The following is a 13,218-nucleotide window of genomic DNA, read 5'->3' as shown; positions in this document are numbered from 1 at the left end:
AGAATTACCTGTATCTTTCCATCTGCCAGAGTTTGATTTGTTTTAACAACGACTCATTCATTATCTGGTTTTCATGTGCAAGTAATTTCACTTATGGTTTTGTGTGTTACTTTACAGATACCAGGTTCAGCCATTTAAGTACAGCTATGCCTAGAGATAAAAGCACAAAGGTGCCCAGGAGCTGTGAGCCAGCCACAATTACTTTCTCTGCAAAAAAGTGTTGGCTTTGTTGTTTTTTTTTTTTTTTTTCCAAAATTATACCCCACATCTAAAAGCTGCTACTGGGAGCTCTCATTTCAAACTAACATGTTTATGATGAGTTGCTGGCATAGCTCAGCTTTGGAACTGGGCAAGAATAAGGTTTTCTCTTTACAGGCTGCTGAATATATGGAAAAAGTCTCAAATACTTTACCTTTTTCTTCCCAAAATACACAGGATTTTGGCTGGAAATCATCCTTCCACATATTTAATTCCAGGGAGAGATGCTTTAAAAAAATAAAAGCTGAAGCAGAGAAATATTCTTTTATCTTGAAATTATGTTAATCATGGATGTTTTTCTTAGACTTCCTTTTTGAAGAATTGAGGTTTTGATGACCCACTGAAAACTATCAGATGGTCAAAATATAAAATCCGTTTAAGTGTAGTTTCTATTGGGAAATGTAGGCTTTGTGGCTTCAGAGGGTTTCGCAAACATTCATGAGTTGTTTGGTGGTGAGACACAGGAACAGGCTGTCCAGAGAAGCTGTGGATGCCCCATCCATGGAAGTGTTCAAGGCCAGGCTGAATAGGGCTTTGAGCAGCCTGGTCTGATGGAAGGTATCCCTGCTCATGGCAGGGGGGATGGAGCTGGGTGGTCCCTTCCAACTCAAACCATTTTGGGATTCTGTGATGTAGCCAATTTTGCATGTTGGGAAGGCAAACAGTGAGCAGCTGGATGAGATGGCTGAAGCTGTAGAGAGGAAATGTGTTCCAAACTTTAGATAAGCTTTCAGCTGAGGTCCTTGTTCAATCCTGTGTTTTTCACCCATCACTGCATTGTCTCTGGATAACTGCAACCAGCTCCATGAGCTAGAGGAGAGGCATTGTTATTCCTTCTTGGGAATGGAAGCTGCTGTTGTTAAACTTCAGGGGTGGGAGAAGTTACTGTCTCCCTCTAGCCCCTCCAGGCTGGCAGCTCTGCCCACTGCAGAGGGAGATGCTGGAAGTTGCATGGAAGCTGACAGACCTGTGGCTTCCAGGGCTGTTGGCTGTGACAGTGGTCACAGGGGTTTTCAGGTGAGGGAAGAGACGAAAATGTTGACTCCATGTTCAGAAGGCTTGATTTATTATTTTATGATATATATATTACATTATAACTATACTAAGAATAATAGAAGGAAAGGTTTCACCTCAGAAGGCTAGCTAAGCTAAGAATAGAAGGGAAAAGAATGAAAACAAAGGTCTGTGGCTCGGACAGAGAGAGAGAGCCAGCTCTGCTGTGACTGGTCACTAAATCCAAACATCCACACGAGACCAATCACAGATGCACCTGTTGCATTCCACAGCAGCAGATAACCATTGTTTGCATTTTGTTTCTGAGGCCTCAGCTTCTCAGAAGGGAAAAAATCCTAAGGAAAGGATTTTCACAAAAAGATGTCTACGACAGTCGGCCGCAGTGCCAGCTGACTTTGTGCCTTGCATTTCAATCCACAAGTGCAGGAACACAAACAAACAATGCTGGGGGAGGGGAAGCCAAGGGGAGAAGAGCAAAGCATTGGTTTGCTCTTCTTTCCCAGCATTGGTTTTACCCTGAAGGTAATTTTTTAGGTCAAAATGATGCCGCTATCAAATAAAAAAAATTAAATAACTTTTTTTTTTCCTCTCCTTTTTCCACCCTTCCTTGCTGTGGCCAAAGCTGCAGATCTGGGACACGGCAGGCCAGGAGCGGTTCCGGTCCATCACGCAGAGCTACTACCGCAGCGCTAACGCGCTGATCCTGACCTACGACATCACCTGCGAGGAGTCCTTCCGCTGCCTGCCCGAGTGGCTGCGCGAGATCGAGCAGTACGCCAGCAACAAGGTCATCACCGTGCTCGTGGGTAAGCCACCACCACCACCCCGGGGCTGCCTCGGGGGAGAGCTGTGCCTGCCTGCAGCCTGTGCTCGCACCATTCCTTCTGCACATGGGATGCTCCAAGTGGTGTTCAGGGTGCCACCCCTTGAAGCGCGGTCCTGGGTGGGGTCTAGGGCTGTTGCATACGGAGAGGGATGCTTCCCACCATGGGGACTGAAGTGTAGATGGTGCAGCTACCACTGAGCTAAGGATGGAGCAGTTCCCCTTGTGACTCCAAGCCCAGATCTCCACAAATAAGTAAGGACCTACTCGAGCTGGTGATGTGTAAGATCAAAAAAAAAGGGTGTTCCCTTCTTGCCAGGGGACTTGTATACCCAAGGGAATGGGGGCAGGAGAAGAGGACCACAGGTATCCTATTGGGGGCAGGGGAAGAGGATCTCAATGGTATCCTATTGAATAGAGGATACCTTAATGGTATCCTCTATTCAATAGGATACATTGAGGAGTTGAGGGGAGGGGTAACCAAGGGGGTATGAGGCACAGGGGTGGATGAGGGAGAGACCATGTGATGGGAGAAGGGAAATAACAATCTATGTGACATAACATACTCAGTGCAAATTTCAAATCACCCAGTGCAAAACAACAACTAAATAAACTATTTAGTGCAATGCAACAGTGATGCTATACTCCATCGGTGTGGGAAAATCAATCCTGTCTCAAGCGGTCAGGATCTGGGAACAGCATCAGGACATGGCAGTTCTGTGGATGACAGCATTCATAGGTGGGGCAGTGCTGCTGGAAAACTGGATGTTCTTGCGTGGATTTTAGAGAGACTAAAAATAAACAACGGAATGTTATATTAATCTGTAGAGCTTCAACTCAAGGCAAAACAGACCTCAGGCCATCTGTCTGCTACAGGCAAGGGGAAGGTTATTTTGCCTACCAGTGCTTTTCCATGCTCTGCTTGCAGCATCTGATAGCTGGGACTTGGCTTTTAAAGGTCCAAGAATATATAAAGAACAGTGGAAAAATAACTTGGGGAAAGCTAAGAAGTTTCATGCTACAGTGTCACCTTTAATAGTTTGCTATTTAAATGAAAAAATCTAGGTCATTGTAAGAGGTGTCTAAAAGTGTATTTTAAAGGAAAAAAAAATCTTTTGAGTTTAACATGCCCCAGTGCTAATTCAAGTGAGCTATGGGGTTTATAGAGCTTTCATACAAGAAACTCATACTCCATGAGTATGGCCTGGGTACAAATGGTGCAGAAATATATAATAGATGACTAACAAATGTACATTAATTTTTTTCAGTGAACATTAAGTTAATTGATAGCATCTACAGCACAGCATATAAATCATATTGTAGTCATAACACACCCTTTGAAGATGGTGACACCCATAAATCACTTGTGTTGAGTAATAATCTGTTCAGAAGGGTAACTTCAGTGCAGGTAGTGGGTCCAGGACATTGCTGTATTGGGAAAGGAGATCTTGGAGGGGAAGGCAATGAGAGAAGGCTTGCTGGTGGAAACACCACCTCTTCCTCCTATGAGCTCTCACAAAATTGCTGGTAGAAGTGGGGCCAGGAGAGGTTTCCTCCTGAGCCTGGTGAGTCTGTGGACAGAGCAGTCTGTTATTGAAGGTCCTTGTCTGTTATCATTGTTGTAAGATTGATTTATGGCAGAAACATCATGTTTGAAGTTAAGTGGCCAGAAATAGTGTATAATCATATCAGATGCTGGCTTGAGGCTTTAATCAACTCTCTGCCAGACAGATCCCTCTGAACCAAAGGGTTTGTTTCTCACCCCACCTCACTCTGCAAGTGACCCACAAGCCCATCCCTCTTCCAGCCTCCACAGCCAAGTCCTATACTGGAATATTGAAATGGGGAACCTTCCTTCCATGCCAGGCTTTTTAAAAGCTTGTAACAACATGATGAATATCACATTTAGTGTCTCCTATGCTATAATTGACATTTTAAGTGCTCCTCAGAGCAAGCACAGGAGAATTTGCAATAGATGTTAGCATGGAAATCCTTTAATGTTGGTTGATAGCGGCAAACAGATGCACTGGTGCTAAATTAAAGCATACTGGCTTGGATGTTTACAGGGCATATTTCATTACATGAGCTGATATTAAATGGACTTGAGTGTTTCAGGGAACCCATTATTTGGAGGAGAGAGCAAGCACTAGGAGTTACATATCCAAGCTACTGTCCATACATACATCAAACCAAACTCTTATTTATCCTTCATAGACCTCAGTTCCTCTTGATTTTGAAATTAACTCCTTTTCTAAAATATTTTATCAATGCAGGTAATAAGATTGATTTAGCTGATAAGAGGGAAGTCTCCCAGCAAAGAGCTGCAGAGTTTTCTGAAGCACAGGACATGTACTATCTGGAAACGTCAGCGAAAGAATCGGATAATGTGGAGAAACTCTTCCTGGACTTGGCCTGCCGGCTGATCAGCGAGGCACGACAGAACACCCTTGTGAACAATGTCTCATCCCCCTTACCAGGAGAGGGGAAAAGTATCAGCTACTTGACTTGCTGTAATTTTAATTAAAAAGAGCTGGCATGTGATTGCCCCTTCTGCCATGGGCCAAGTGGATTTTTTTTTTTCCTATGCTGGGATTTATCTACTTGAAGGAGTTCCTGCCAATCAGACCCATCTGGCTTACTCAGAGTCAGGTTACAGTCCTGGAAGCATGGCAGGCTGATGGTTCCAGCTGCATGGCAATGTAGCAGAATACAACAGGGTTTAAATTTCATTTTTCTTGCAGTCTGTGGAGCAGATCAGAAAAGGAAGAGTTGCACAAGTGCTTCATGTAATGCAGAACATGAGCTGCTTTGTTTCCTTCTGTGCGAGAGTAGACCAGCCTTTCTTGAAGATACTGAAGAGATCAAAATCTCTCTTACAGAATAATGTGTTTGACCCTTTTTAAAGTAAAACAAAGTAAGAAGAAACGCAACAATGAACACTGACTTTGGACTACCCTGGCAATCTTCTGGGCTGTCAGTGAGCGAGCTCATAGGATGTGTACATAACGTCTGCCCCTGTGTCTTCATGGAGGACTCTGGTGTTTGAAATAGTGTTATGTGTCTCATCTACAGGCACTTTCATGAACGTGGAATAAACAAAAAAGTTACATATAGCAGCATTTTCAAGAGAAGAAGACATGGATACGGCTCAGTCGCTCCCTTTGGTGCTAGCAGTTCAGCAAATATTCCATAGGCCAAATGTAGTCTTACCACATTATTGTCTTCTGAATGTGTAACTTAGACTGGTTAGGAAAAAACACTAATAAGCACTGTTCATAAAAAAAAATAAAAAAAAAAAAAATCTCATTACCTCTTTTTCTAGGCCTGAACATAGTGGGAAAGGACTGTGTGCTTCTTTGATATCCAACACAGGATGAAAAGACTTTCCAGAAATAAAAATAAATAAATAAATTAACCATTCCTCCTCTAATTAGTCATGTCCTGATGTAAAAAGTTAGCCTTGGGAAGGATGTTTGGTGGGCTTGGCGGAAGTGCACCAGACGTGACCAAAGTCTTGTGGGTGCATGGATGGCGTACAGGGGTTCCAAGGAAGCACAGTCTGAGCTGGCACTCTGCAATGTGTGCAGCTGGAGAACAAAGCCTGTAGATACAGCTCTTGTTGGAAGGCAGGTGTACAGATTTGTAGAGGGTTGGTTTGATGGTAAGTGGAAGTAGCAGTGGGTTGCAAGTGGTCCTTCCATGCTGCTCCATCCAGCTCTCACCTTGTGGAACTGCTCTCAAAGGTGCTCTTGGAGGTCTCTTCTTGGTATCCGGGCTCTCTGCTAGGGTAGCTTTTTGGTTCAGGGCTGTAGAGTCATTTTATTTACCTGATGCTTTGCACCCTTAATCCCAAACTCTGGTACATGTAACTGTTTAGGCAACTTCTTCCTACAGAAGCTCTGAAGGGGAAGCAGCCTGGAGTTTGTGATGTTACTCCACCTCTAGTGCCATACAATGCATTGTAGTTTGACACCTTGGCATGGAAGCGAAGTCAGGAGATAGTGAATGCGCACATAAACAATTATATTTAGGAGTTTGAGTTCAGTTTAGCTAATCTGGATAAATCTCTCCTGGTGATTACATGGCTGTGATATGCTGCAATTTAGAGTTAATCAATTTAATATTATTTGGCTTTTACTGAAGACTATAACAGAGCTTTTGTATTGATGTAAAAAGCTGCCAGTAAGTACTTATTGAAAAAATAGCAATTAAAAAAATGAGGCATTTTGAAATGCTTTTTTTGTTTCCTGGGAAGATTTTTTTTTGGGCTGTATCATGTTGTGCCTTTGATATGTAACAGGAAGTTGACTCTGTGTCAGAGAGAGGGGGGATTGGTTTGTCATAGGGCCATTTTTAATATTTTCTTGTTATTTTTAAGTCATTTTTATGACTAGTGGTAAAAGGAAGATGTAGAAGTTGTGGTATGAAGCTTGTTTGTCATTTAGGTAACATTTAGCAAAGAGCTTCTGTAAGTGTGAGATGCTGGGGGACACGTCATCTGCTGCTCTGCTCTGGTCCGTTTCAGCCTCTGCTCATGTTGTAATCTGGAGGATTTGGAAATGTGTGGGACTTGGTGGCTTCTGCTGTACTGGACCATGTGATCTGTGCTGAAGAGCAGTATCTTTTTTCTTGAGCATTCCCCAAATCACCAAATGCAGCTTCATTTGAGCTTGTCAAGAGCACCCAACTCCAAGAGCTGATTCTGCCCAGCTCTTAGATAGTTCTTTAGAGCTGGACTCGTGGTGTTCCATGGCTGGTAAAACTCCAGTTAAAAACAATACCACGTGCATTTAATTTGTAGTAGGTCTTAGTCCCTGAAGCTGGACCTGTCAGCATATAATTGATAACAAATAGGGCAGGGCTCTTTGATCAGCTTAATCAAGGAGGAAGGAGACTGCCCAATAAAACACCCATGGGTTACTCAGCCTGGTTTCCAAAAAGATCAAATCTGGGCAGGTACTCTTCATCCCTGCTGAGTAGCACTATGAATGCATTTTAAAGTGCTCCTTGCATCACTTCTGGAGCTGGAACATGACTGAACAAACTGAGCTGGTCAAATAGCAGAAACTGCTAACTTTATTTTCTTGGATATTTACTTTGTGGTTTCTAGAAGACTAAATCTTCTCCCGGTGCTTTCCTAATCAGTAGGTGACTATTTTGGATACTAACTGCCTACTAGCAACTTCAAAGCACTGGTTCTTTTTATTGCTAGTGAATCTTTGTGTAAGGACCCCATCTCCAGACAGTGATGTGCTTTTGTGCTGGGGTGGAATGCTGTGGTTGGGCTGATGTTCAAGTAAATGACCTGACTTCTCCAGTCAAATTTGAACTGATTCCTTTCAGTGTTTATTCTGTGTAGACTTAAAAAGTTGAAAGGAAACAATGATGGAATGTGCAACGCTTTTTACGCGGTCATAACCAAAGCTGTAGTTTGAGACTCACCTCTCTCTCTGCCGTTTGCAGACACACCTCTTGTTGAAGAAGTGGTGTTTTATTGTAGTAACTCCTTTCCTGGAGTTACTTTTGTACACCTCTGAATATCTCTGTAGTGCATACAGCCAAACCTTCCTTGTAGCACTGAGGGGTTTATCTTCTCTTCTGCAGTCTGATCCACTGCTGAAGGCTCCCCAACTGGAAGAGGAACTTTATCAACTGCAGAATCTTGAAAAATAAAAAAATCCCAATTATGTGATAATCAGCTCTCCAACTAAGCACCTTGCTAGATTTTTGAGAGAATTGTCAGTAAAAGCCTTGTGATGCTTGCTGGATAAAGTATCTAAAACCCATGCAGAATTGATATAATGGGACCAAATTTGACTGGGAATGTTCTCTACTATCTGAGGAGCCAAACTTCTAGTGTGGTTGCTGGATTTGAATGTGTTTTGAGGGTGATATATTCACAGCCATGGAGTTCCTTATTTCTGGCTGAATGTTAATTTTTGTAGTAGTCCTGTAATGAGACCCTTTCGTGACATTTTTAGCACAATGATTATGTCCAAGCAAGAGCCAATACTGGATGGTCAACAGCTGTTTGCTTAATCTAGCAAGCCTGTTAGCAGAAATTAATAGAAGCATCTCTGAAAACTGGATGGCCTAAACTCTGATTTCCAGTGGGAGCCACTGATTCAGTCAGGCTGATCTTGAGTAAACCACCAAACATTCAGTGCTTCAGATCACTGGGTGTGAAGTTGTATTGGTGTGAACTTGCTGTGAAGTTTTGCATTGGGTGTTGACACAGAGTTTGCTGAGACAAGCCATGACTCCCTTCTGTCCATGTTTGCATTCCCCCATGAAAATGTTAGGGGACAAAAAACCCAAATTAAAAAAAAAAACCTTCAGGTCAAAGAAATAATATGGAAAAAGTGAAATTATGAGCTCTGTAAAGAAAGGGGATGTTGTGTGCCTCATCCTACCTCGAACCCTGAAGTCTTGATTTGACCTCCAGGTAAGAGTGTGCAGTCAGAGAAGTGTTTGTGCTGAATGCCAAATTGCTCTATGATCATTATTTAATGAAAACCACACATGACAAATTATCAGGCAAGATACTTTGTTCTTTGCTGTAGAACACATGAAACAGCCCCTAAAATCTGTCAGCCTGCTGGTGCTGTTTGTGTTTTTTTGGAGATGGCTGTGTCGGTAACAGTTGGCTCCTGCTAGTCTAGGTTGAGCAGTTAATGGCTATCGAATTCCTTCAGCATCAGTAATGCCAGCAGCAGACTGGGGCTGACACAGGAGACAGTGATTTGAAAAGAGGGAAAGTCGAAGTTAGTGATGCAGAAGCACGGTGGGTGCACACACGTGGGACAAGAGGCTTTCCAGAGCTTTTGCTGACAAGGGATGCAATTAGTTAGAGCCAAATCCACTGGGTTCTGCCTTGTTTGTTATCCCTAAGGACTGCTGTTTGTTCAGCTGCTTTTCCACTTGTCTTCTCTTTTCAGTATGAAGGACTGTCTGTAAATCAGTCTGAAATGTTGAGCTGGCATGATTCCTGCAGTCAGAGACTGAATTCAATTGGAAAATAGGTAAAGTTCTCCAGCTATTGAAACAGGCTGAGCAAACATGTAGGATACGCTGCCCTTTGGGAACCTGGGGTGCCATCGGGGTCAGATATGGCTGGATACACGGTCACAGAAACCCTCTCCTGGCTGTGGGGCAGAAATGAATGCTACAGCCATTTCTGCAGTGGAAAGATGACTCTCTGGAGTAGAAAATGCAAGTAAAGAGATGGCTCCATGTGCTCATTTCTCCATCCCATCCTCTTTTAAAATTATATCTATAGATTCAGTGAAAGCTCTGGGCTTTCATAAAGGTTTCCTTTGAAATTTAGTCTGAAATTCTACTTCTAGTGTCAAAGCACCAAAGATCCTTATGTGATTGGCTCCTACCAACTCTACCAACAAAGTCTTTTTTTGAGTTAATTCAGTTAGAAAAAGGTGTTTCTAGAGGATATTTTGGGAATTCCCAGTGAGCAAGTATGGAAACTCTCCATCCTTTTTAAAATAGCTCTGTACATAAGGGCTCACCAGAAAACCCTCTGGAGCCAAAGGAAATATTCTAATCCATTCTAGTAGTGAAAATCCTGTTAAATCAACATCTTTTCTTCCTCTTTTTATAAATTTTGTCATTCTAACCAGTTTTGGGTTTGACATCACCCTTTTTCCTTGCACCAGTTCTATCCTCTTGTTGCTGTGGGTAATAATTGTTGTAGCTGCTGTTCAAGGATCATCATTTGGAAGGACAGTCTTGTCTTATGATGATGAATGGTGGGGAAACAATAGCTTGATTTCTTATAAGCACGCAGTGCATCCTAAGCAGAGCAGCCTCAACTGGAACCGGTGATGTCTTTGAAATGCAATCATCCACTTGAGCTGTAGCTAAATGTACCATAAATGTTACTGACCTCACATCTGCCTCAATTGAGGATTTGTCTTGGCTGGGAAAGCAGACAGCAGGGTAGTCATGCTGACCATGATGCAGGGCTCCCAAAGCAGCAGCTGCCTTGCTCTGACTTACCCTTCTAATCACCACCTTACTCACCTGACCCAAAGTTGCCTTTGCTGTACTGAATCATATCCAGCTGGGATAGATCACCAGCTGTTGTCACTCACAGACACCATCACAACCTTTCCCCTCATGTGAACGAGCTGTAACTTAAACCAGAAGTAAAAGCTGTGCCATGTGAATTACAGGTGTGTGTTTCTTTCTTGGTGGGAGCCACATATTCAGAAAAAAGCCTCATCTCTAAAGCTTGCTCCTTCAAATACAGTTAATGGGATAACTGGGGAAAGATAACTCAGAGCAGAAAATGAGGTGGCAATGAGTGTAATTCAGGCTGTAAATGTTGTCAGTGAAAAATTAGGCTGGTTTTAAGAGCACAGCCAGGATCAACAGCTCAGCTTCTCTGTCTGGATGAACAGGAGCTGGGTTTACAAGACTCAGAGATTGTCTCTGCTTTCACGTTAATAACTTGCAATTAGGACTTGGTGGATTGGTGACCACATTTTTTGAACAAGTTATCCTTTTCCAGTAAGCTCAGAAAATAATTTTACCTCTGGTTAGTGCTACAATATTACTCAAAAACAGATGCCAGTTTTACATTTGCTCCTTTGCTTTTCCCACTTGTGCTTATCTTAGGATAACATTCTCAAGGACATGGACACTCATGAGTACACAGTGGTGGTGTCCCTGGTGAGCATTTTCTGAATCCCTGGTCCTCAGGCAAAAAATGACATGGCCAAAACCTGTGCCAGTCATGGTTTTAGCTGTGCACAGTTCCCTGGGGCAGAGGGGATGTTGAAAGTATTCTTATGCTTTCTTGGGCAGCAGTCAAGGGCTCTGGAGTGTCTGGTGTCACATGAATGCAAACCTCGGCACTTCTCAAATCTTGATTCCTCTAGCACCCTTCATCAATGAATCTGCTCTTCTCTAATTACTGCTCATGCCTCAAGCACTGTGGAGGGATGATCTGATTGCATGAAACACTAGATCTGACTCCTGCTTTACTTAGAAAGAAGAGCAGCAGAGACTCATTTTCTGTGCCACCTCGAGCTTCTTACTATGGACATAAAGTTAATAACTCAGTAAGCCTCTTCCAGCCAGGACACCCTGTAAGGAATACTTCCCTTCTAACAGGACCAATAAAGGAGATTCAGACATTCAGAATTTATGGGAGTTTGGTGCAAATGAGTTGCTCTCTAGTGAGTAGGTGGGTGCTGCTCTCCATCCAGTGAGACTTGGGGTGGTGTGGAGGAAGAGCTGTCCCTGAGGAGGGGGAGTGGTGGGAATATCTGTGAGAGCTGGGGTTGCATCATTGCCACTGAGCTTGAGTAAATGCAGTGTCCCACAGTCTCCCAGCAGCTGAGTCTTTACAGAAGGGCAAGCAGAGGAGAGGGAATGCCAGTTTCACATTTTAACAGAGGGGGGATTAAATATTTGGTCTATGGTGGGGAGAGCTGCTATGATTTCAGGCACTGCCATTGCCTCAGCTCTTACAGACCTTTGGGGAAGACAGGGTTAACACTCACCCCCACACACAGCCAGCACTGAAGGGGGAAAAACTAACTTCTGAAGCCAACATTTTAGTAGAGAAAAGGCCCTCTAATGAGAGTATGGAGCAAGCCCAGTGCTTGTTACTATGCTGATTGGGAGTGACAAGTATATCTCTGGATATTAGGGAAGTAGTTTAAAATATGCCATAGTTTTTAGCATAATAAGATGCACTGCAGATATGTTACATCCATTTTATTCTCCACAGCTGTTTACAAAAGGAAAAAAATCCCCAAAACCCTGAGATTGGAGCAGCTGTAGTCACTCAGCTGTCAATATGGGACAAGGCTCTTTCTGCTCTTTTATTTCCACTTCACTCTGTTCTGCTGCTCATATTTGGCTGTTCTGTGAATTTGCAGATCATGAGATTTTTTTCAAACTGCTTTTGATCTATACAAAAAGACTCACCCCGTTCTCATTTGAATTCATTAATACTTTGAGTAGGCATTTTAATTTTATGTTTACTGGCTTGTTTCCCTTTGTAATGTTATCTAACTGACAAGTTTGTCATGCTCTGCATTACCTTTAGACTTTTGAATCTAAAACATTTCCTCTTTCCTGAAAGCTATGATAATTTTCAGAGATGCTACAAAGGCATCTTCATTTCCTCAGGAGAAAACCTGAATTACCCTCAGCTTTGATTACTATCAAATCAACATTGAAACATGTAATTTCTTTTACAGCATGAACAAAGTATATTTTACACCATCAACTATAGTTTGAATTGTAGTTTAAAAAAATTTTCTTAAGCACTAACAGCAGCATTTTGTTTGTGATTTCCATGCCAGGGAAGTCACAGCATTAAAGGAATTTTCTGTGTTGGAGTTTTTCCCACAAAAGTCTGCTGTCTTTTTCCCAACAATTGTGAATTTAGCACAATGTACAGAATTTTAGCAAGAACCCTCATTCCTAAACATCTGGCCAGAAGGATGAGGAAAGGATGTGGTTTTTGTTGATCAAGCACAACCATTTCAGTGGAGAAAATGCACTACTGCTGGTCAGACAATTGATCTCCTTGGTGGGGTAGTGTTGTCTTTGGGGAGGGTATAGGTGTTAGCAAATCACCAAACTGTGAATCATTCACTGTTAGAAGCATTTGGCTTGTCTCTTCTTTAAGTTCTTGTGGTCACATGTGGTACAGTGGGCTTGAGAAAGGAATGTGTTTTGGATGACCAGGATGATGAATGTATGATGCTTCACATTTATTTGTAATGTCCTTTTTATACTTAGAAATTGCTTACATGTGTATCTGTATGTAAATAAATGTTTAATCCTTTCCACTTGGTGTCTAAAGTGTTGGATTTGTTTGGTTTTTGATTTGGACTGCAGAGCAAAGTTGCCTTAAATACAAAGCATTCAATTGACATGATTTGACATTAGACCAGCAAATGAGCGGCTACTGAGGATTTTCTGCTTGGGCTGAGCATACGGAGGCTCTTGCAGCACTGAGACCTCACAAGAAGAGCAGATGTAGAGCTGCTGCCCATGGGAGCAAGGTCCCTTTGCAGTAGAAGAGGAAAAAAAAAAACAAACCTCAAAATAGGAGAAATTATAGAGATTTGAAATGCCAAAGAAAT

The 13,218-nt window shown here is 42.5% G+C and overlaps 1 protein-coding gene across 2 annotated transcripts in view; it reads left to right on the top strand.

Annotated features, from left to right (window-relative positions):
* Window positions 1-12,921, top strand: part of RAB30 (RAB30, member RAS oncogene family) — a 49,202-nt gene extending 36,281 nt beyond the window's left edge. For both annotated transcript variants that reach the window (XM_054654776.2, XM_077174014.1), the window contains 2 exons: window positions 1,895-2,078; window positions 4,369-12,921. In XM_054654776.2, coding sequence (XP_054510751.1) covers window positions 1,895-2,078; window positions 4,369-4,619 — 435 coding nt within the window. In that variant the 3' untranslated portion in view covers window positions 4,620-12,921. The remainder of the gene's footprint in view (window positions 1-1,894; window positions 2,079-4,368) is intronic.
* Window positions 12,922-13,218: the final 297 nt, after the last annotated feature.

The sequence above is a fragment of the Agelaius phoeniceus genome, chromosome 2 (assembly GCF_051311805.1).
Source record: "Agelaius phoeniceus isolate bAgePho1 chromosome 2, bAgePho1.hap1, whole genome shotgun sequence".
Lineage (NCBI taxonomy): Eukaryota > Metazoa > Chordata > Aves > Passeriformes > Icteridae > Agelaius > Agelaius phoeniceus.
This window is presented reverse-complemented; position numbering and strand designations above follow the sequence as displayed.